The 24,284-nt window shown below is 35.5% G+C and overlaps 1 protein-coding gene across 1 annotated transcript; it reads left to right on the top strand.

Annotated features, from left to right (window-relative positions):
• Positions 1-1,460: 1,460 nt before the first annotated feature.
• Positions 1,461-23,850, top strand: LOC121410780 (MKI67 FHA domain-interacting nucleolar phosphoprotein-like). Its single transcript, XM_041603089.1, has 5 exons — positions 1,461-1,635; positions 18,314-18,457; positions 18,906-19,014; positions 20,066-20,289; positions 21,195-23,850. Exons 1-5 carry the CDS (start codon positions 1,522-1,524, stop codon positions 21,654-21,656), a joined length of 1,053 nt encoding a protein of 350 aa, XP_041459023.1. The 5' UTR covers positions 1,461-1,521; the 3' UTR covers positions 21,657-23,850.
• The last annotated feature ends 434 nt before the right edge of the window (positions 23,851-24,284 follow it).

The following is a 24,284-nucleotide window of genomic DNA, read 5'->3' as shown; positions in this document are numbered from 1 at the left end:
ATGAGAGAGTCGATGATATTCCTCACTCACTATTTATTTCAGTGTTGTTCATTTTTTGAATTATATGATATTGCAAGTTTTAGTGATATGTAACAATAAGGACCAACTTAATTGACTGAACCATGGAATGATAAAAAGAATGGTAATTCTACTACAGAGAGGAACTAAACTTTGTTTCACTGGACTTGACAATGATGAGAAAATTAGAATATTTTATATTTCATATGATAAAAAACACAAGAAATAGTGGGTGAATGAGTGAGTGACAACATCAGTTACCTAATTTGCATACCAAGCAAGATGTGCATAACTGTTTCATAAAATTAAGCAAACCTATTTTGATGAATATTTCAGTATTATGCTGATTGAATTTTCTTTGACAAGTAGACTTGAGCTTTAATTTTACCACTGTATGCATTCAGATTTAAGTGCATGTTGGAGATACAATTTCACAACTTCTGTGTAAATTTTCATGAAAATAACAAAATTTACTCTTTTCATAGATATTGTATTGGATTCGGCTCTAAAATTAAAACATGAACTTGCCGTCCATAGAAATGATGAAAAAAATAGGGTCTGTCATTTTTTAAAAATTCTCAATGGATAAGTTGATATCGGTACTCTGCTATCAATAGTTGTGTGTTTCATGCTCAATTACTAATTTTCTATCATTAAACATAAATTTACAAAAATGGATATTCGACTAAGGTTTGATTCAAAAAAATAAACTAAATACAATTTTAAAAATCTAAAATGCTTAAAATTTTACATTGAATGCCAGATTTTTAAAATCAAGAAAAAACAGTAGATAAGGGGAAATGTGATTTAATTAAAACAACCAAAACCCTTGATTTACAGATTAAAACGCTACGTGGATTTAGCTCCTTCTTTTGGAATAAAACCATGTAGGTGCTTTGATTTAACCACCTCTCACTTATGAAGAAAACTCTTCATAAGACGGTACGTAGGCTACTTTTTTTTAAATAATATTTTATTTTCTTCCTCTTTCAAATCAATAATTTTACAATCACAATTCATATAATCAAGATTTTGTACAAGCTATGCTATAATTGATGTATGTTTATGTATTCATTCGCGTTATCAATTTTGATTGTGATGTGATATTTTTGGTTTCAGTTGAATAAATAAACTTGAAAGTAGTGTACGAAACAAATGAATATATCAATGAGAAATACAGAAAAAAACAAATTTTCAGAATTATTGAAAGTGAAGTTGACTATAAAAAATCCATAACAATGTCAAAGCAGAGAGAGAGAAAAAAAAACATATCAATCGAAAAAAAATAAGAAACATACTAGTAGAATATGATTTTTTTTTCCCTGAACAGAATAGAAATAATCTCTTTTGCACATAATTTGATTGTACTTATAATCAAGGGCCTATATATAGGGCATTGTGTATAATTAAATAGCTCCCTCTTGTGGTTGGTGCTGCTAGACTAGCAGCACCACAGACCACACTGTGCACGTGGCTGCCCGACAACGTCCCTTAAAAATAATCATGGCATCTTTAAAACCGAGAAGAAGACATGGGGTTGGTGAAGCAGGACTCAAAGCTTTAGATGCTGAAATGCAGCGGACATTTAGTATGAAGATGGGGCAATTAAAACGAATGGTAAGAATGATCTCTGTTTAAAGGAAGACTTCAAGACATATATCGCATCTTAATTTATTTCTGGTCATCACACAACTCATTGAGCTAGGACGTGCGGCTAAACTTATGTACAATTTAGATGCTTGTATCACAGGAACGTGATATTGTCCACTGCTTGCACACGCTTGATCAATCGCACGCAGTGGTACGTATGAGACATGGACACCTGCTTTTCTGAGTGTTATTTGTTAATTGCGGAATCTGGGCCAAAATTTCAGAACATGTGGCGTGGCTAGCCAGGCGGCTTCTAGAGAGTAAAAATCATTTACTAACGTAAGCTTACTCATACGAAGCCAGGTCTTCCTGGTAATTGGGTTACCAAAAGGTCGGCCGATCCAATGAGCAAAAAGCCTATGGGCAAATGAAAAGCCAATTGCAAGTGCGTAAATCGTGCGCATTGCCACCATCGTCTGTTCTCGATGGCAAAAATGAGCATTGAAATGCTTTTCCTCAGCAAATTAGTTCATCTTAGTTACAAATTTTAGGTTCTTTTTGGTCTATTTTAAATTTGACTAATGTGGGATTAAGTGTCTTACCTTCATGTAGCTATGTGCGAATACGGGGCATCGCGAGCGCTGGTTTTGGTGGCACGGTTTTCGCGCGGGTTTTGCTGCGAGTGGCATCGCCTCTGTCTGGGAGGCTCATTGAAAATGGGGTTTAAAGCGCATGCGCACATAGTAGGTGCAATCTCGTGCCTTTTAACAGACAGCTGAAGATGTGCTCTTTCTGTACATATAAGTTTCAATGTGGAAACTCGCCTGTAAAGTGTGGATATCGGAGCTTGAAAGTTCATCAAATTTTTGGACGCGTAAATGTTCGAAATTTTTTTATGGTAAGAATCCGATTAGGTATACAATTTGACTGGAAATATATTTGAATTATCAAAAAATCCAAACTTACGTGATTCTGACGTTGCGCAGTCCAGATATAAGAGATGCCAGCTACCCTTGTCACAGCCGGTCTCTCGGCAGTCGAGCTGCCCGATGCGCCTGCGGTTGGCAGGGTGATGCTACCCTTGTCACAGCCGGTCTCTCGGCAGTCGAGCTGCCCGATGCGCCTGCGGTTGGCAGGGTGATGGGAGCGGTCGATAGTGAGTCGTTCATGCTGGATTGAACTAGATCGTCAATTGCTTACTTGATGATTATGTTGTGCCTTTTTTGGGAAATCTCTGTCATTATACCGTAGATAATTATTCTGATATTGATTTTAATACATACATTTGTCACAGAAAGATTTTATCATCCCAAGGTTATGTGACTCAAGTCAAAGAGTCTAGGTGGTTGATTATCGTTTCATTTGGAAACTGGATTTGCTTTTGACAGTGGAATATCAATGTTGACTTTTCTAAAATTAAATTCATGGGTGGAAATCCCAGGGGACACGTCCCCCTACCCAAAATAATAGGGGGACATGTAACAATAATACATTTTTTTTCTTTCTTTTTTTCCTTTTTGGTCAAACTTTTTTGGGTTAAAATGAACAGTTTGGGGATAAACTTTTTTTAACTTGTCAGAGTTGCCAGCATCCATAGGCGGCGAAAGCTGGGGGAAGTGTACCCCCCCTTAATTTGAGGTGGGGGACGATCCCCCCCACCTCAATTTTTTTTTATAACCTTTTTTTTCTTTTCTTTTTTTTTTGCTTGTCAAATTTAGTTTTCTGCGTCCCCCTATAATTTTTGGTTGATAACCTTTGGTGTATTTTTTTGATTATCAAAATAATTTGGTGGTCCCCCCTAAAATTGTTGGCTTTCGCCGCCGATGCCAGCGCCCCCCTACCTTTGGGGCCAATTTCCGCCCATGATTAATATGCAAAAAATTTGTTGTTTAATTTTTCACTCTCAGAGGAAATATTTCACTTCCACATGGCTCTATTTTTTTCTATATTCATTTTTTTTCTATTTTATTATAATTATTTTTTTTTTCAAGAAGGGTGCAGGAGGGGGGGTTGTGTTCATAAGTTGAAATGGGGATGGGATTTGTATAAGTTTTTGTGTCACTTTTGTTCTCTTGTTTTGAGTGTTGGAGCTTTGATGCCTGTTTTTGTTGCTGTTCAGAGCTTTATTTATGTGCAGTGATTTCATGCTAGAATATGAACTTATTTTTCATTAAAAAAGGAGTGCTCGAACATGGCCTTTGTTGTAATCATACATATCTAAGAAATGCATATATTAAAGCTTAATTTTTATGTTTCCTTCTTGATACTTGAATTACATGCAATGCTACATCTTTACACCCTCAGACTCTGCTGCTCATCCTTCCTAAAAAAAATTGGAATCGAATGCCCACGGTCTCCAAAATGAAAGCTACATTATCCATCTATAAACAAATTGTTGAAACAATAAAATACATAAAGAATTGGTGAAACAATCAAATACATCAGAAAAGCACACTTGTATTTTTATACCATACAAAGTACATGTACAAAAGGAATGATATTTTTCATTTGTAAAAAAAAAAGACCCCATACATACATGTACACAATACTAAAGTTGAAAAAGAGCTAATTGTAATTTATATCAGAAAAACAAAGAAATACATTAGAAATTACAAAAACAATACTTTAAACAAATTCATTTAGGAAATTATCTACATGATGCTGTGTTGATGCCAACTAAATTATATACAAATTATCTCTCATTATCACCTTCATTTGGCAAAAAAAGAGGTGAGTAATTGTAATTTGCATAATTAATTAGAATTAATTAAAAGAAATTATTTTACACATAATAAGAAGAAAAATTACCAAGTGAAATGATTACACATCAATTGAGTTTTCTTTCACCTTTCCATTGATACCTAAATCACTTCAAAGGGCTCAAAAACAAAGAAGTTAGAGCCCGTTGAAGACTTGGGTTCAAAATGGTCACAAAATGGTCACAAAAATCGGTTATGCACTCCATTGACTTTACATTAAGACAATGACCACAAATTTGGATAAATATGCGCGACTTAAACTGGAATAACTTTATAATTTCTTGATGAAAATTTGAGTTCTTGGTATCATTTGAAAGGTCTTTTTAAGGGCTTTCAAATGATACCAAATTCATTGAGATTTGAGGACTTTCATTTTTTTTGTCACATACCTACTTCATGTGGTATCGAAAGTGACGTTTGGAGGTTAAATCCACGAGAAATCCACGATTATCGTCGCGTGTATTCGCTATGGAGAAAAATGCGTGCGATCGCATGCATTATTGCAAGCTCGAGATGGCGCTGTTGAACATGGTCTAGAAATTCATAAGAAATAAACGAAAATCCTTTGAGTAGGCTCACAATAAAATCATAAAAAATATGCTTTATGACTAAAACGGCAGTTCTCTTGCCCACACATATCATACTTGTTGTTGCGTAAGAAATCCTTTTTTCATTATAAAAATATAGCAATAAATGTTTTAAAAATTATGTTTTACACATGGAATATGTTGGAAACATCTATATTAGAAGAAAAATGCTTTTTTTGAATGAATTCAAATTAAAATGAAGTTTATACATGCCTGCACTTTTTCCTACTACTCAAAAAACTAAATGGGCCGTCAATCAACGTTGGTTACCTCGGCAAGTAGGCGTGGTCTATCGTGAAGTTCGTTGGTGACTTGTAGACTTGACTCAGCCGCCGAATTTAATTCATTCTCCGCGCACGTCCAACTGCAACTTGTGCACTTATCATCACTGCTCGTGTTTGCCGCACTGAGTACAGATGAAACAATTCAGATAGAGTTGCGCGTGTACAATGAGTGAAACAGCGCGATCGTTTCATGATCGAATGAATTAGTGTGCCTGCGAGATAAAATTCATCTGCCATGTTATTTTCTTCCATGTTTTATACAACTGCAATTGATTTGTTATATTATTTTCCTGTATATGTATGTATGAATTTTATTTGAAGTGAATTAATTATGCTGGTGTCCTTGCCATTGAGGACATATGAAGATGAAACAATACTGATAGAGTTGTGCGTATACAAAGAGTGAAACAGCGCGATTGTTTTATGATCGAATGAACAGTGTGCCTGTCGAGATAGAATTTATCTGTCATGTTATTTTCTCTGATGTTTTATACAACTGCAATTAATTTTTTATATTATTTACTGTGATGTTTTCCTGTTTATGTTTGAATTTTATTTAAAGTGAATTAATGATATAAAGATTAATCGAAAACAAAGCAAATAATTATCGGCTTCATTGTATTCGTGATGAACAAGTTAAGGTATAAAAAATGATGCTTGTTTTTTTTTATTTGAAGGACTTTGAGTTAATTGGAATTGAAAAGGACGTTTAGTGTTTCCTACTAAGTGCATTTTTTTTTACATTCTCGGGATGCGAACCTCCGCTATTAATAAACAAAAATATTTAAAAAATAAAAAACTATATAATGCAACGGTGATTTGTTGATTTTTTTTGTTTCATTTACTCAGAGGCACGACAGACAAATACCCAGTGTAGATCAAAATTTTGCTAATGGGGGGGGGGGCTACAATTTTTCTCCCCGATCGGCGCCGTTAACATGGTTAAAAACCGATTTTTTTTCTTTAACAAAACAGCACGATCTAACCTTTCTTTTTATTTTTCGCACGCAGAAGGAGGGGTGCCGCCGCCCATAATTGGGTCCGGCACCTGGATCATGCCTATGGAATGGATGAGGAATAAGGAAAGAGGAGAAAAATAAAGGTGCCCCCTCCCGTAATATATCAAATATTTGTTAGTGGATTTTGTCGTTCATTCTCAAGTGAGGACTTATTTTTCAACTTTTCCCAGGAATTTTGTGTATGGAATAATTTTTTTCCTAGCAAAATTTCACCTATTAAAAGGGGGGGGGGGGTGTAGTATACTAGGTCTTGTTTATTTTTTGTATTGAATGCCTGAACTTTTGAAAATCCTGGATAAGCCCCTGTCAAGGTGTATATAGATGAAAATAAACTTGAATAGGGCTCCATCACATTAATGATTTTCAAAATTTAGCCATTTCCTATTTTCCCCGTTTAACATGCACTGTGATGTCAATTCAAATGCTTTCACACTCGCTACCAAGGGATCAGGGGCCGGTCACCCCCCCCCCCCCCCCCCCCCCCCCGTTGGCCAAAAAAATAAGAAAGGAAGAAGAAACAGAAGGAAAAGAGAGGGGAAAAGGAAGAGGGGAATGGGAGGGAGAAAAGTGAATAAAATTAGGGAGGGGAGACTTTGATGATTTAAAAAAACCTATCCTGTTTAAGTTACAAAAAGTGCCTATATATGATGTCAATTCTGCTTGCGCTTTGCGTTCTTAGTAATTATTTAGTTGCATAAACACCTTTTTCATGATAAACATTGCCCAGAAATTTGAAAGTTTGTGGATGAAAAAATAATTATTTTAATGAATTAGCTCGCGCTTTGCGCTCGCACTAAATAAAAAGGGTTATATAAGTGACATTTCTTCAAAGAAACAAATATAAATCATCTTCGCGCGGCCGCTTGGAGAAAAATATGGGTGAAAAAAGAATTCGCCCCCCCCCCCTTGACGAAAGCTGGATCAACCCCTTCATCCTATTTATTTCTCTCCTTTCATCCATCTCTCCATTCTTCAAGGAGCCGCGGAATAGTTTTGAAGAAGGGGCTTAACATGAAATTTTGTGTGTGTGTTTCTACCAATGAAATTATTGATGAAATAATGCGGTACAAAAATCAATGTCATTCTTCTTCCTGTTTCAAACTACTTGAAAAAAAAAACTGGGAGGGGGTGGCAATACCGCCACTGCTAGTAATATGATTACCGGGTATACCATCCGTCACTATTTTTTTGAGATAATCATGAGGATTGCCCGAGGAGGAATCTTTTAAAGGGGTTGCTGGCTCTGAAAAAAAAGCCAAGAGAAAGAGATTATCTCTCTAAAGATAAGTTGATTTTGGTCGAATATCATACTAAACTGATTTCCAGGGGATGCTGCTTCTGGTTCAGGGGCGGCGATCCTGGGGATAGGTGGGAGCTTAATGCCCCCACTTTAAAAATCACTAAAAAGTGCCCCTTTTCTGTTCCCCCACTTTCAACTTTGCTCCACTCCCCTGTCGTACGTGTACAAAAAAATGCACCACCAGCTAAAAAAAAAAATCTTGGGGGTCACAACCCGAGCACCCCACTTCCCAGGACCATATACAAGGACTCTAATTTATTAATTTTAAAGAAAGCGTGAGTGAGACATCATTTGTTGAAAAAAAAATTAAAGAGACCTATTAATGACTGCATGTGGTCCTACCGGTACGCTAGATCTGCACACAAAACTACTTTCATATGACACGCAAAAGGGATAGATCTTAGTGGAAAAGTGGGATAAAGCAAACAGGTTTTAGAAACGCCTTCGTTGGCGTTCAATTATATGGGTGGTATGATACAAATTCTGCTAGCTTATTCGTACTAATATTTCTGGCCATTGTACTTAGATCTGTATTTTAATGTGGAAACATATTTTATTTTTATTTTTTATGATACAAATCGAGTGAGGCAAGCACAATGATATGGGGCAGAGTTCCAAATCTCCATGCCCCAGACAGTGGTGTAGCTAGGATTTTTTTCCCGGGTCCTTGCTTTTTCAGGGGGTGTGTATGTGTCCACAAGAGCGGATCCGACTTTCGCCAATAGGGGACGGGGCCCAAAATTATCTTCACCTATATCAGTCACTTGTTAGTTTTATTCTTTTAAAACAACATAATCATAAAATAATCTCATAAGCCTTATAAAAAGTGCGAGCGCGAAGCGCGAGCGATTTTTTTTTTTACTTTAATGTATTTTTTTCCTGAAATTTAATTTTCTGGGCAATGTTATGTGTGATCCTCAACAAGATTCGTATGTACCCCCAAGCTTGTACATAAACTTTTATCAACTGTTTTAGCATTATCGAAAAGGGACCTGTTAAGGACTGCTTACAGTTACCCATGAAGACGGTATATATTTCAATAATGCGAGCGCGAAGCGCGAGCAAATTGTTTGACCTTCCGACCTAAAAAAAAGTGATCATTCTAAGCACTTTTTGTATTAATTAATGGGATAGGTATTTAACTAAACAATTGATGCGAGCGCGAAGCGCGAGAGAAAGATAATTAGACCTAAAACTAAAAGCGGGACACTCTATTCATATTTTGTAAGTCATAAATAGCCGGATATAGTCAATTGGGTATCATTAATAATGCGATCGTGAAGCGCGAGCAGACAATTATTGATATTCTGATGTAAAACTAAATAATTTAAGTACATTTTAAATAAAGAACATGCACGCTATCGCGCATGTTTTATATTTAGACCTAAAATCTGGGCATTCTGAATACATTTGTTGAATGGAACATTATGGAATACACGTAGACAATATGAACTTGGCAAATCAAACAATGTGACCACGCAGCGTGAGCTTAAAATGCTGATAATGTAGACCATAAAACGGACATTTTACAGAGCAATTAAATTTGTACATGAAAAAAAAAATAATTAAAGCTCGATGTCCGAGCTAAAATATGTTTTGCATATTGACTTCAAAACTTGCTCCACATCAGCCTATTGAGCAAGATATGAATCCCATCGAACAGGCAATTATGGCGCGAAGCGCCAGCAAAAATTTTATATAGTAACATGAAAAGATTTTTTTTTTAAATTGCAAGTCTTCCCCTCACATTATTTCATTCACTCGTCTTCCTCCTTATTTTTCTCTTCTTTTTTCTTATGTCTTTCTTCTTCTTTTCCTTTTTCTTTCTTCTTTCTCCCTTTTTTCATTACTTTTTTTGCTCTGCCAATTTTTTCTGGGGGGGGGCACCTGGGGAGGGGGCACACCAAATCTTAGGGGGGCAGATGCCCCCCGGCCCACGCCAATGGCCCCAGACTGAATATATTTTTACATCAACTTACTCTAAAAACAAGTGTTTATGTTTTATTTTGTATCATTCCTTTTTTAAGTATAAGGTTAAATTATAAGTCTCGGAGTGTCAGTTAATGCTGCAAAAGAAGTATAAAGCCTACTCTTTTGCAGCACTATCCAGCTACCGCGGCGAGGACGCCCTCCGAGAAGGTAGCCATATCAAAACTATAAAAAAAAATTCCCCTTAGATTACTGGTGGATCCAAGGGGCATAATTATCGAGAGCCAAAATTGTAATTTGTTATATAAACATGCCCTTTTTACCCAATCATGCCCCCCTTGAAAGTGAGGATATATATATATATATATATAGGCCCTATTTTTTGCTTGTCAATTTTTAGGGACCAAATAACTTTCCATTTTTGGTAAAAACATTTTTTAAGGCATATCAAATTTGCATCGGGATAATGTGCCCTCCATAGGCCTTATCCCCCTCAATTTCAGGTGGGGACCATTGGCAGCGGAAAGCAAAATTTTGGGAGGGGGGCCACCAAACTTTTGTGACAAGCCCCCTCCCCCCAAAAGTTTATCAGCACAAATTTTAGGGGAAACCACATGATTTTTTTAGGGGGGGGTCCACTGGAATTTAGGGGGCACGCAGGAAAAAAAAAATTGACAAGCAAAAAAAAAAGGTTATCAACAAAAAAATTAGGGGGGCGATCGTCCCCCCACCTCAAAATTAGAGGGGGGGGGGCACGACCCCCCCCCTATGGGGGGACGTTACTTTTTTGGCTAAATTTTTTTCGGCCCCCCCCCCCCCTTTGATAACCTTTTTTTTGGCAAAAATTTTGGTGCCCCCCCTAAATTTTTTTGACTGCCGTAGATAATAATGCTCCCCCTTTGGAAAATCCTGGACCCTCCCTTGTCTAGATATAGATGTTAATAAAGAATTAATAATTTTGAAAGTCAGTGTGCCCTCGCCCCCCCCCCCCCATGCTTTAGTTATCATAGCATAAAACTTATGCCATGTCTAATCCTTATATCAGCAAGATGTCAGAGCATACTATCCGTCACCAAACGACTGCATTTGAGCCATTTATTTTGTCTTTTCTCTTTTTATTTTTTGGTTTCTTTTAATCATTGTTTATTTGGATAAGCTCGGATCCGAGACTAACTGGGACGGTGAACGTACTTTCGTTATTTGGGTAACAATGGGCCGAGGCGAGAAAGGACACGCCCACAATCCCTCGTTCAGTGCCGAGCTTTGTGCATGCGTGTCGACGAAATTTCAACTAAAAATTTGTACACAAAAACTGTCACAATTCGGACCTAATTTAGCCTCAGATTAACAGATATTTAGATCTCTTTGGAATACCAAAAGTCATTCACTTGGGGTTTTTGAATATGCTGATTCAGGTGAGGTACTTTTCAATGCTTTTTAACATAGATTTAAAAACTTAGATTTTCCTTTTGGTAACCCTACTGGTAATTGACCCACACGACCATGACGACGGAAGCCAAAACCTGAAACTTTCACCCCCGAGATTTCTACTTTCCTTCTAAAACAGATCTAGGCCTAGCCCTAATTCTAAATCATGTACATGGGATAAAACTTTATGTCCGACATTTCTACACCCTCATTATTTTTTGAACAAGAATTCATTAAAAAAAATGACTAATGAGAAAATTATTGTGAAAAGACGGAAGAGACTTGCCCGATGTTTACGCCGCCATCTTGCTTCCTATTGTCCTTCGCCAACGTTACCCGACGCACGCGTCTGTAACGGCGAAGAACAATTGCATGATTTATTTATTAAACTTCTTCTTCGTCTTCTTTCCTTGGTTGGCAACCAGTCAGGATTGACTATTTTTGCCACAGCTTTTGTTCATTTTCAGTAGCTTATTATATATTTTTTCCATTCCTTTTTTCCTTCTCTCTAATTCTTTTTTTTTTCTTTTTTTTCTGTTATTTTCTTTGTCTTTTTTTTCTCTTTCTTTTCTTTTTCATGTTATTTTTTTTCTTTTCTTTTTGTCTTCTCTTTTCTTTTTTTCTTCTTTTTTTCTTTTCTTTTTTTTCTTCTGTTTTCTTTGCACCATAGCAACACATAGGCTCACACACAGTGTATCGCTGTCAACACTAATTCACACTTTTTGCGAATTGCATCATCAATTTCATCAGGAAAATGCGATTTAAGTTTTTAGCTGATTTTAATATCGCATGATTTATTTATAAAACAGGATCTCATTCTAATCTTAACTATCTAATATGGTTTCGTATACAAGTGTGGAAAAAATAGATAAATCACATTTATTATCGGAAAGATCATGGGCTTCATAAATTCATGGCAATCCAATTCTGCATCGCAAGAATTGAAGATGGTGGAACTTTCTGGAATTCTGTTTTCATTCATACAAAAGTAGGAATCGTCCACTTACAAAAAAAGAAATGATTCATTTTAAGCTATATGTGACATCACCCCAGGTACATGTATTTACAAAGGCTTGCATGTACATGTACAAGCAAGTGCATTTTTTGCCTGCTTAAGACTTGGATCAAAAGGTAGATCTACAAGTTTCCAGTTGTTTATCCACGGGCCCAATGTATTGCCTGCTCAGAAAAGTCAATGAGAAAATGTGTGGAAATGCAGCGGGCAAGAAAAGGCAGCGGTAACATCTGGGTATTCTAGGCGTTTTGTACGCGTGACAACGCGTCCCTGAACTGCGCATTGCTATACGTCACAATGTTAAGTTGAGACAACGCTGGATACTGCGTCCCCAGGCCAGGGACGCGTCATTTCAATTACTTCACAATGGATAGAGGCCCAGTCTTCTCATCATGACAAAACAGATTCTAATTCTTAGACTCTAGTAATATCTACATTTTAATGATTTTTGCTCTAGATGTCTGAATTGGATAATGATAGCAATATTGACTGGCCTGGGGGCGAAAAGACACCGCCCTCACTAAATTGATATCACCTCTGTCTACGACACGGACGATATATGTCGTATCGCCCCAAGGCCAGTCAATATTGCTTTATTATTACAATGATAATTATAAATAATTATGATAACAATTATATTGATACAATAATATTAATGAGACAATAATGATTATGATAATCATTATGATTATAATAATTATAATAATTACTGGGACAGCAATAATGAGACAATAAAAATACTAATATCATTGAGACAACAATAACGAGACAATGAGGTAATCATAATAGACAATTGATATCAATCTTGTCTTCATTTTTTGTGTCTAAAAATCCTAAGATTATTGTTACATTAATTGAAAATTTAATTTAAAATGTTCAAGCAAAAGAGATCGATATCAAGTCATGTTTACCATGTGCATGAACCTACCACAGGACAATTATCCCTGTAATAGGGCTAGGTATAGATTTTTGGGGGTACCATAATCGATGAGGGGTAGTTGCCCTTGAACCAAATAAATAATGTGCCAATACCCTGTATGCCTTTGTGCCAACTTATCAATTTAGGCATACAAATTTATGTTGTCCAGTGTTATAACGGATCTTCATTACATTTTAGAATTTTCATGCATCCCTTAAAAACTTCATGCTTCCGGAAAAAAAAATAATGTATCTGGTAAAAATATTAATGCGTGAGGTAAATTGAATTTATGTAAGGCATGGAATTAAAATTAACATAATACATCCTCGTCTTTCACATTAGTCATGTAGCATTTATTTTAGGGTTGAATGATATTTTATAGATGATTTGGGGACTTTTTTGGACATCGTTGTTTGTGAGTAGTCAATGACTTTCGCCTATAGATCCGCTATTTTGGATTTCTGAAGTACTTGTACCGTGATGATGATATTATGACCAAAAGCAGAGGGCAGCAACACACGGCTGTGTTTCTGTCTTTATTCTACGTTCATTGAGAGATGTTCAGTCGCTATGTGGACGTGAATGTAATGTTGATATGATCTGTGATCGAGTCGAGTGCAGTCACGATGTGTGGATTGTTGTAGCGAAGTGAGATTGTGTTTTTGGCCAGTTGTTATTCGTATTTTGTTGAAGATTTGGGAGTAATTTCTGTTGCTATTCTTAGTATTTTGAGGAAAAAAATGTTTTCTGTGATTTTCCATTTGAAAAGTTGCTTTCCATTTAAAAAGGCAGATTCCGTGAATTCCGTCTCTTTAAAATCACTGTCCCTATATACGTACTGTTCCTGCAAGTGATGATGCAGAGTCAATCAATTTCACCTCTCACATGTGACTGTGGAATGAACACATTACTCTGTCTGATGCAGGAATCACCTGTTTGAAAATTCAATGCAACAGTAAAGAAGTACATGAATACTCACAATGTAAATTGAAGATATCCCTTGTAACTTACATGTATGTAAGAATAACAAATGCACTTTCCAGATGTGGTGTGAATGGTATTTTTCAGTTTCAGCTAGCCAGCACCATGTGTGTCTAAACTAGCAAGGGTGTTTGCATGTTTATTGTGTATGCACAGTGATTCATTTTGTGCTGTGGACACAACATGACATAAGCCAAGATTACACCGGGACTGAATCGGCTGCGAATTCACATCACATACTCCAGAGTATTCTGTTCTCCCTCCCTGAATACGAGAAAAGTTGGAAACATTCGTGGAGGGATTTGTCTCACTTTGAAATGTTCAAGACCAGCCAAATACAAAATACTTGCGAATGTGACCACAACAAATTTCATTTGGTTCATATTCGGGATGTATTTGGATGGATTTCAGTTGGATTCTGGGAGGCATTTGGGGTATTCCGGGCAGTCGATTCTCGGCTATTCTGCTCTGACTTGGGACCTATTCTGGACCTATTCGTTACTGATTTTGGGAGTTCACGGTTCAGAGACGAATCCATTCTAATCAGGCCATATTCAGGCAGAATCTGTCCAAATCTCAATTCATCAGTAATTTAGCATAACGCCCTACCCTTTAACGTTGCAAGTTCCAAAGGACTCGCCTCTAAAAAAAACCCTGGAAGGCTTATTCCTGCTCCCCCTAGCAAAGGCTAGTTCTCAGGAGGGGTGAAAGGGGTAGAGAGAGAGAGAGGGAGGGGGGAAGTGATTTGTTGACCCTTATCCCATCAACCTACTTCCCCCACCTACTGTAAATCCTATCCCTTCCATGAACATATTGCTGAGATCGATGTGAAAAAGTTAAAAATTGTACAGTCCGACCTCTCTTATCCGGCCTCCCCTTTTCCGGATCTCTATTATGTGAACGCACACTTGCCGAGATTTATTTATTTTTTTTTTTTTAATCTAGTACCGGTACGTGAGGAAAAAAGATTTCAATCTAAACTCAATCCTATACATAAACTCACTTTGATTACATATATTTCCCAACATGGTCACCCTACACCAAACATATTTTTCATGAAAATATCTCACCCAAATCACCAAAAGAACTTTGGGAATGATAATTTCCAGTAAATCAGGGTGCAGTGCAAACATTTCATCACGTTTCTCTTTTTGCTTCGCGGGAAAAACAACACATGTCTTGCTAGCTAACTTTAGGCCTCAATACGGACAGCGCCATCTATCATGTTTGAGCCTACAGTCAGTGTAACAATGGCTGACATTGCGCAGCTGCGATACCCGCCGCGATGATCTAATTTAAAAACTTGGTTTTATCGAGTCATTCTCTTTCTTTCGAGGTATGCTCGATGTATAGCAGGTAAATTATCCAAGAGTTTTGGCCATTGATCAATTTAATTTCCATCATGGTTGGCGATTTTTTTGATTTTTTTAAAAAAATCAAAAAAATCAGATTTATTTGATTTAAATCAGATTTTTTTTATTTTTTTGATTTTTTAAAAGTTCCTTCGAAAAAAAGGGTAATTATCCCCCCCCCCTTACTCTTACAATGACATCAATATTGATGTTATACATTTCACCCCCTAATATTGTTCTTAACCACATATTTTGTAATTAAAATCCAGTAAAAATGGACAATTAAAAATAAATTTGAGGAATCATGTATCTGATTTAAATCAGATTTTTTTTATTTTTTAAAAGTTCCTTCGAAAAAAGGGTAATTAACCCCCCCCCCCTTACTCCTCTTACAATGACATCAATATTGATGTTATACATTTCACCCCCTAATATTATAATTGTTCTTAACCACATATTTTGTAATTAAAATCCAGTAAAAATGGACAATTAAAAATAAATTTGAGGAATCGTGTATCTGAACGTAATTCTATCATACATAGGCCTATGAAGGAATATTCCATAGGGAATTCCCAGTGAGTAGAGAAAATTCCCTCTGGGATTTTTCATTCAAATATTTTAAAAATCCAAGAGAAAAAATCCCTTATGAAAACTGCCAACAAACCCTTTGGCAATTACTAGTATTCATGTATATTGTAAGAGAAATAATTCAAATCAATGATTTTTTTCAATTAGTCACAGCTTTACAATAGTCAAAGAGAGACTACAACTGTATATGTTTAGGATCTTTTTGATAAAAAGCTCTTCTCTTGCTACAGATATACATGCAAAACTCTCAGTTTTGGAGAACAATATAGGAGATAGCTTAGTCAAAGGGTGACTATACTACATTCTGTTACTGTGATTTTTTTTACATTAATCTACAATTTTTATTCCCATATTCTCTACAAAAAAATCTGTTTGATCCATGAAGTATGAAAAAAAATCTACCTACTTTTAACTTAAAGGATAAAAACTGCAAAACTGCTTAAATTACAACATATGTATTACAAAAAGAAGTATTTTATTTTAAGTGAGACACAGCTTACAACTGCCAATGATTGTAACTGAAGTACCTGCATCTTAACATTAAAATGCAGTGTTAAATGTTTATTCTGACTTTTGCAAATTGTTATTATAGAGCTCTTTCCATTATTACATGCAGATACAAAACTTCCTACACTGAACATAAAATGGGCTGCAGTGACTAATAAAAGGTTTATAAGAGAAAGCTTTTCTCAACAGTCAAATTATGACTGTACTACATTATGTTAATGTGATTTTTATAATTATGTTATTTAAAACATCAAATGTACGATAAATGTAACAATACGAAATAAGAGGCATGTTAAATATGTTGATTACATGCAGGTATCATTTTTTATTTTACATGACAGAAGTAGTTATGTGTAGGCGAAGGATCAAAACTGGAAAACTGCCAACAAACCTTTTCTCATTGACTTTTATATATTATGTATTTTGTTTTTACAAACTGCTCTCTGAAAAGTCTTTGGATTATGTGAAAACTTTATGTTAAGAAAGAAATTGAATAATAATAACTGACAAAGAATTTAAAATTTCAGAAGAAAAACTCGACATAATTTACAAAAATGAGTACCTATTGACAACATACATCTGTAGTTTTTAAGGAATTACCTGATTTTATTAATTTGATTTTAATTTGTTTTAAGTAGATATGAAGACTTTGTTGATCTTTTATTGATATAAAGTTAATTCAAAGTTTTTCAGTTGACTTGAAGAATTAAAACTGCATTGAACAAATACTTTGTCCATGATTTGTACATTTTTCAATGGAAGTGATTTAAATCACTGATTTTTTTTTAAAAATCATGGTGATTTAAATCGCGATTTAAATCACGATTTAAATCAACGTGATTTAAATCCGCCAACCCTGCTTTTCCATAAAAACACTGCCTATAATTTGCACTGACTCTGCAGGGAATATTGTCTTTACCGTACGCCCACTACAATAGTGTAGCTACCGCCGGTGGCCTGGGGAGGCACCCGGCAGCACAGCTGCGTTTATTTAATATTGGGTCTCCCAGATCCGGATAATTTCCTTATCCGGATTGGTGCTGGTCCCAACGTGTCCGGATAAGAGAGGTCGGACTGTATTTCATGTTCTTTCATGCATTAATTTCAATTTAATAATGATTGAAATTTGCTCTAAAAACCTAAATTGATAATGCTTCATCCTTGATTTATCAGAACACCCTCAACATGCTCAACTTTGCAAGTTCCTACATGTAGGGACCGCATCTCAAATACTGAAAGAAATTGTAAAGCAAATTCCTGCCCAGCCTTATTTCCATACCCTTTGTTTAAGTGGGTAGTGCTCACTTAAGCATGAATAGTTTTCCAACTTTTTGGAGTCATCTGAAAATTGACTTCATTGGCTTTACATAGGTATTTTCCCCCATTTTTTGTTTGGTAGCCATTTCAAAAGTGTATAGTTTCTTTTTGAGACGCAGACTCAGATATGACACATTAACAAATAATACCATGCGTAGGATGGAGACTAGACTCCAAACTCAGAAGCAGCTGCAGTTAATGTACATGCATTTCACCCCCTGCAAATACAGTATGTACATGTAAATAGATTTTTTTTTTTGGATAGCTTTTTTGCAATCGTATATAAATTTTATTTTATTCCTGCCTGATGTGATGAAAATGAAATGTCTGGGTTTGTGTGTGTGTTTTTTAGAACAATTTCCTCAAGCATGCAATGGCCAAATAGTTTCAGGATAATGATCTTTGTCTGGTTTTGTTTTAGCTATTAAAAAAAATACGAAATACATACAGAACAGGTCATTTTTAAAGAAAAAAAAAATCATTGCATCTGAAAAAGGGTTCTAGGGAGTAGCTACCTGTTTTAATTGAAACTTTATTTCCCACAAATATAATGGGGTTGAAAAAATAACCAATTGATGGCCACTTCAAGTTTGTAAGACTTCAATATCACATTATTCACATGATACTATTGACCTTTTACCAAAGCTTGAGAATGTCTTTAAAAGTCTGTTCAAAATCTGTATTTTCTAATTGTCACTGTTATTTCTTGTAAATCTGCAGAAACGTGATATTCATGAAGATGATCCAAACTCTGGCGTCGTTTATGTCTCTCATATTCCTCATGGTTTCTTTGAACCTCAAATGAAAAAGTTCTTCTCACAGTTTGGCAACATCAAGAGGTTACGACTCAGCAGAAGCAAAAAGGTGAGAATTATTATTATACATACATGTAGCAGGCCTGTAGATGCTATTTGAAAAACTACCTGACAGTCATTGAATCAATATTGATAGCAACTGTTAATTTCATACCTGTGTCAGTCCATTTCTTTCTTTTTGTATGTGTGTCTACTGACTGCCCAGCATTTTTGGGTGGACCACTCAAACAAATAGATACATGTATATGTATTTCAGTATCTCCAAAGACTGAATTATCAACCAGTTCAGGCATATTTTCCCTGTCATGATACAAAACTTTCAAACCTTGATCAACCAGGTAGTTCTGAAAAGTATAGTCGGGGTTTCTTGCTTGAATTTATCAGCCCGTAATGGTATAATCTTGCCAAAGTTGAGTATACTTATTTTCCAATGTATTTGTAGCTATTCAGAAATTATTCTCTCCAATCAACATTACAGTTGTTTACATTGATTTCAGAGTGGAAGATCAAAGGGGTATGCTTACATCGAATTTGAATATGATGAAGTTGCAAAGGTGGTGACTGAGACGATGCACAACTACCTGATGTATCAGAAGCTTCTAAAATGTGAGTACGAAAAATTGTGCGTCAGTTCCTTTTTTTATTACGATTGTTATTGCTCAGCTACTTCTATATACCAGAAATTCTGATTATTTAGCAGTTTGGTAAATTTGCTCAAAAGATCAAGATTTTTTTTCATATTTGTGGTAGTTTTCTTTTCCAGGAAAACAAGGATGTTTGTTTTTGGGTTTTTTTTTTCATTTCGAATCACATGATCTTGGCCATTGTTTGTGTGATCGCGCCGAAATTTGGCACGCATATTCTTTACCACGTAAACTACAAGCCATTATAAAAAGAAGCAATTGAAAATGTTTTTTTTTTTTATTATGAATAAGATATACAAATTTATTCGTGAAAATCATTATTTGCACATTTAACACCCAATTTTACTTCAAATTTTCTTCTTTTTTCCAGATGTCATTTGTGTAATCTAAGTTAGAGGATTCCACAAACAAAAATTGCCAAAGTCATTTTTTTCCTCATGTATATCTTTGTTTTTAGAATTTCTTTTGTATTTCTTTGTTTTTCTTGTTTTTTCAATGGAAATTATTACAGACAATTTAACGACTAAATTAAACCCAGAAGAAACAGAACAATTTGAATGAAAAATAATCACCCATTTATGAAGTTCATCTCCCAGAGACTTTGTACACAAAGTGTAAAAATTAGCCATTTTTGGCACAACATTGTCTCGTAAAAAGTTGTGGTGTGTCGATGCTTTCTGCGTATATTGCGAATTTGGTCCCAGACTTCAAAGAAAAAAGTCATAAAATTTTGTGGCGCTTTGTGTTTCTGAAATATTGTGCGAAGCGTTGAGGGGGACATCATGGCCCCCATCCTTTTATGGTTAATGCAATGTGCAAAATGTAAGTATGAATGTAATTCAAGTTTGTTAAAAAGAAACAAATCTTAAGCTAATTGAAATAAAATCTATACATGTAGGTGCATATATGAGTAGAGATTGGTTCAAATTGAGAAATGAATACCAAAACATACTCTTATCTTAATGTTCTGAGCAATTCTTCTATGTCTTTTCAAATTATTATTTTATTTCTAGGTTTCTATGTTCCTAAAGACAAGCTCCATCCTGACACGTTCAAGGGTTGTTTCCATCACTTCAAGAGCCCCCGAAGACGAGAGATTGCAGCCTCCAGAAACAATAGCTTGTTAGAGAGTGGGAAAGATCATATCTTGGAGAGCCAGAAGCGGAGAGTGAGAGGTCTCAACAAGAAACAGAAGAAGCTTCAGGAGTTAGGCATTGACTTCAAAATAGAGGGTGTGGTGAGTATCTTTCCCTTTCCTTGCTATTCATACAATATACAAGGAACTTGTCAATCTACACATAAAACACAAGTTTGTGCCATGTTGTACTATTATAGTCATGTTCAATTTCTGGCACAGTGAATATACTTTTTGTGAATCATTACTGCTAATTGTCACTGAACCAAACTGCGTACAGCAGCCGAGTTGATAAGCAGGGTCTTGTTTCATAGGTGCAATATACTAGATGAAAAAAGAATCACTACTTCATATGTAGACAAACTAGTAGGTTTTTTTTTAGCCCTGTATTCAAGTAATATTTAACATGTTTTTATTCTGTTAAGAAATTTAAGAGCTTTCATGCCAAAACATTTGCATCAGGTATTTTAGATTCAAAGGCATTATTACACAGGAGTTGGTTACAGTTGCAGTGAAATATTTTAGTGCATGCTAAGGAGTTAAATATACCATAATATGAGTGTCCATAGATTTCATATTTCTCGCGTGCATTTATATTTCAAAGAGGCAGCATGCCAAGTTGTAATATAAACACACAAGAGTTCAAGAATATATTAATTCCTGTAAGTGATGATACAAGTATTTAATTTCACCTCTCACATGTGACGGTTGAATGAACGATATTTACTCAATCTGATACAGGAACTTTTAGGTTGTTACGTATTTAAAAGAAATTTGTATGCAATGTTTTTTCAGTGTGTTTAATATTATTTCCTCTCATTCCCCTTAAAAATGGTATAAGTTAGAAGGATTAAAGAATAAAATGAAGTGGTAGACGTGTCTTGGTTCCTCTTACATTTTCTTTTTATTTTATGAAAAGGAGAAAAAGGTTCTATTTATATTAAATGTTAATCAAACAAGTCATTTACAAGAAAATAATACGTTTTTTATTGTTTTCTTTTTAAAAGGATTCCGAGTGGAAACGGCTGCAAGAGTCACTGCCTCCTGCTCCAAAGTTGGTTCCCCCTGTGAAGGCTTCAAAAGTAACAGCAAAACCACCATCCAGATCAAGAAAACCTGCTGCTAAGCAAGAACAAAAAGAAAATGCAAAAAGAAAAATGTCCAAGCCTAAAACAAGTACAGAAAAATCAACAAATTCCAAATCCAAGAAGAAACTGGATGCTGATTCTGATGATGCCACAAAGGTAATATTAGCAGTCCCAGCAAAGAAAAGGAAACAAGAGAAAGAAGGACAAACTAGCACAGAAAAAAGGAAAGTTATTAAAAAGACTGAAAGCAAAGACATTCCTGAAGGAAAGGTTCAACGGAAAGTTAAAAAGGGAGCACAAAGTGCTAAAGTGTCTTCAAAAGTGAGAGCAGCTAAAGGTGTTAGGACTGCTGGAAAGAAGAGCAAGAGATTGTCTTTATAATTATGAAAATATGATAGATATTGATGAACACTGTAAATCAAGAACCATTCATATGGAATGAGTCACAGAAATTCAGGTTACTGTGATAGATTTTTTCCTGTTGTAATATGTCTCTTTTGAACATGGTAAAAATTTTGTCCTTTCCGTAATATCATATGAAAAAAAATTAAAGGCCCTGTCACATTTATTTGGTGTCCAGCAGAATCAACCGAAATGAAATGACTGTTGTTGGACCACCAGCTGGTCAAATTTTTTCCCCACTATGCAGCTCTATCAATGCATTCAATATGTTTTGAATGCTGCAGGTATATTGTAGGAATAGTTAGTGCATTCAGAATGCAGTAAGAATATACTTTGGTCACTTTTTCGATATTCTTTCCGCCTCAAATGCACCTGAAAATCATTTGGGACAGCCACATGAATGGGCTCGAATAATAGTATGCACTCAGAATGCAGTGAGAATTGCTAGAATGCCCCTCAAATAACCCAAGAACATAGCACAGATTTCCATCTAACACTTATGCTTCTCATTTTACCCTTGCATGTGACTAGTTTGTGAGGAGTGGGCTGGTCAGTATTTGTACTCCAGTTGGGTGAATTCACCTCCCCACCCCCCCATCTAATTTTTTTTTTTTAATTCCATTTGATTTTGCTCGATTCTTGCTGATTCCAAAATAAGTGTAATTGGGCTTGTATGAGGGGGTAGACACCTAAACTATATGTTTTGGTTACTCATTTTCAATAGTAACAATATCATGTCAATGAGTTCTTCAAAACTAATATTTGACTGTGAATAAATGATATACAATCCATCAATGGCATAAGTGGCAGTGCCAAGACAATTTAATAAAGGGACAAGAGGACCCAAAGGTGTCATTTTGCTCTTACTGAGAAAGGGTTATTTTATAATTTCATAACCAAGCCCTATCATTTCAATCCTCTCATCTCCTTTTTCTTTTTCACCCTTCTAATTTAGTTTTATTTTTGATCACTTGATGAATCATAGTCGGGGCAGATGTCCCTACCCTTCTGTTTACACTGCCCCCAGTAGGTATAGTTTAGAGCTTACAAAAACAAGCAACTTGATTTATATAAACTGCATTTCCTCTGGAGCCATCATAGGTGTATATTTGTGTTCAATAACATTGCACCAAATTCACTCAAATAAGTGTTAGTCTAAGAGTTAAAAATACTGAGTTTATGAGCATGTCCTGCATTAAACCTCCAATCTTGTATGTAATGAGGACCTAGGTCCTAGCTGGAAGGCGGAATGTCCTGGTTTTATAATTGCTTATAGACTCCACAGGGACTTGAACCCGGGATGACCTTATTAAAAGGCACATGCACCATGGCCAGTAAAAAATATCCGTTTGGCTATCATTATCAATGGTGTGTGCGAATTTCAAAGAGCAAAAGAACTTGAATAATTTTAAAAATTTCCTCCTAAGTGAGAGAAAATGTTGAAATGAAAGAGACCATAAAGAATGGATGACATTTTTGAGAACCGAAGGTTTGAAAACAAGTCATCATGAGTGATGATAGCCAAATGGAGTATAGATCATTGTAGAAGACATTTACTCTAAAGTCATAATCAAATTCATGTGTAATTGATAGTACATGAAATATTTATTTTCATTTTATTTCAAATACATTGTCAATTTACATAGAACAAGCCATCCTTCAGTAGTTATAATGTACATATTGTAAATAATGTATTGTACATCTCAGCAACTTAAAGATAATTCAGTTCAAATTGAAAAGTTATGCAATGAATAGATAAATACTTTACTTCAGCAATCCACATGTAATGTTACCTGTTACATGTAATCCTCATTTCCTTCTTTGGGTAATCAGCCTGCGTGCATGCCTTGTTGATCCAAGCTTAACATAAGTAATCTTTCATTGCATTTCATTTTGATTTGGGGTGAAGACAAATGCTTGACCTTTGTACTCTGCATTTCCAATTAGATTTTATCTTCTATGTAAGTCCTTTACCCCCTTTTGAGATAAATGAAATATCATTTCTCAAGCTCTCTTATTGCAAGCACATCTGTATACAGCACACCATATATTATCCTTGAATGATTTACATGTATGGTAAAAATAGGAACTCATGTACAATTTAGTGTTCATAAGAAATCAAATTTCAAAAGATGCATATTTGCAATAAAAAATGTAATTGTAAAGAAAACTACTGCACTTTTTGAAACCCTGAAGTTCTCTTTATGGGTCATTCCATGCTAATTCACCCAATGAAAGTGCAATTTTGCACCCGACCCTCTAGGAATTTGTTGTAAATTGGTACACATAAAATTCACCATGGCCCACGCACAAAACAAAAAAATTAGTCAAGTCAGTTCTCGCGCTACGGCCCGCCCTTTTCTCCTTGTTTTTACAAAAATGGGCGTGACCTTCAACTTTCAATGGCCATTGCGTCGTAACGTGTAAAGGTCAAGGGTCACGACCTTATAAATTGCTCCAATACATTATTTGATGCATGTTTTGGATTCCTCTCTGAATTTCCTTTTGATTGGTACCAGTTTCGTGAAAATTGGTCAACACGTTACGACGCAATGGCCATTGAAAGTTGAAAGTCACGCCCATTTTTGTCAAAACAAGGAGAAAAGG

This window comes from Lytechinus variegatus, chromosome 3 (genome assembly GCF_018143015.1).
Source record: "Lytechinus variegatus isolate NC3 chromosome 3, Lvar_3.0, whole genome shotgun sequence".
In the NCBI taxonomy this organism is placed as follows: Eukaryota; Metazoa; Echinodermata; class Echinoidea; order Temnopleuroida; family Toxopneustidae; genus Lytechinus; species Lytechinus variegatus.
Note: the sequence above shows the minus strand (reverse complement) of the source record. Positions and strands in the feature narration are given on the sequence as shown.

Coding starts and splice junctions, on each gene's coding strand:
- LOC121410780 (XM_041603089.1), top strand. CDS start 1,522: ATGGCATCTTTAAAACCGAGAAGAAGACATGGGGTTGGTGAAGCAGGA. Junction 1,636..18,313: donor TGGGGCAATTAAAACGAATG/GTAAGAATGATC, acceptor GTAAATCTGCAG/AAACGTGATATTCATGAAGA. Junction 20,290..21,194: donor ACTTCAAAATAGAGGGTGTG/GTGAGTATCTTT, acceptor TCTTTTTAAAAG/GATTCCGAGTGGAAACGGCT.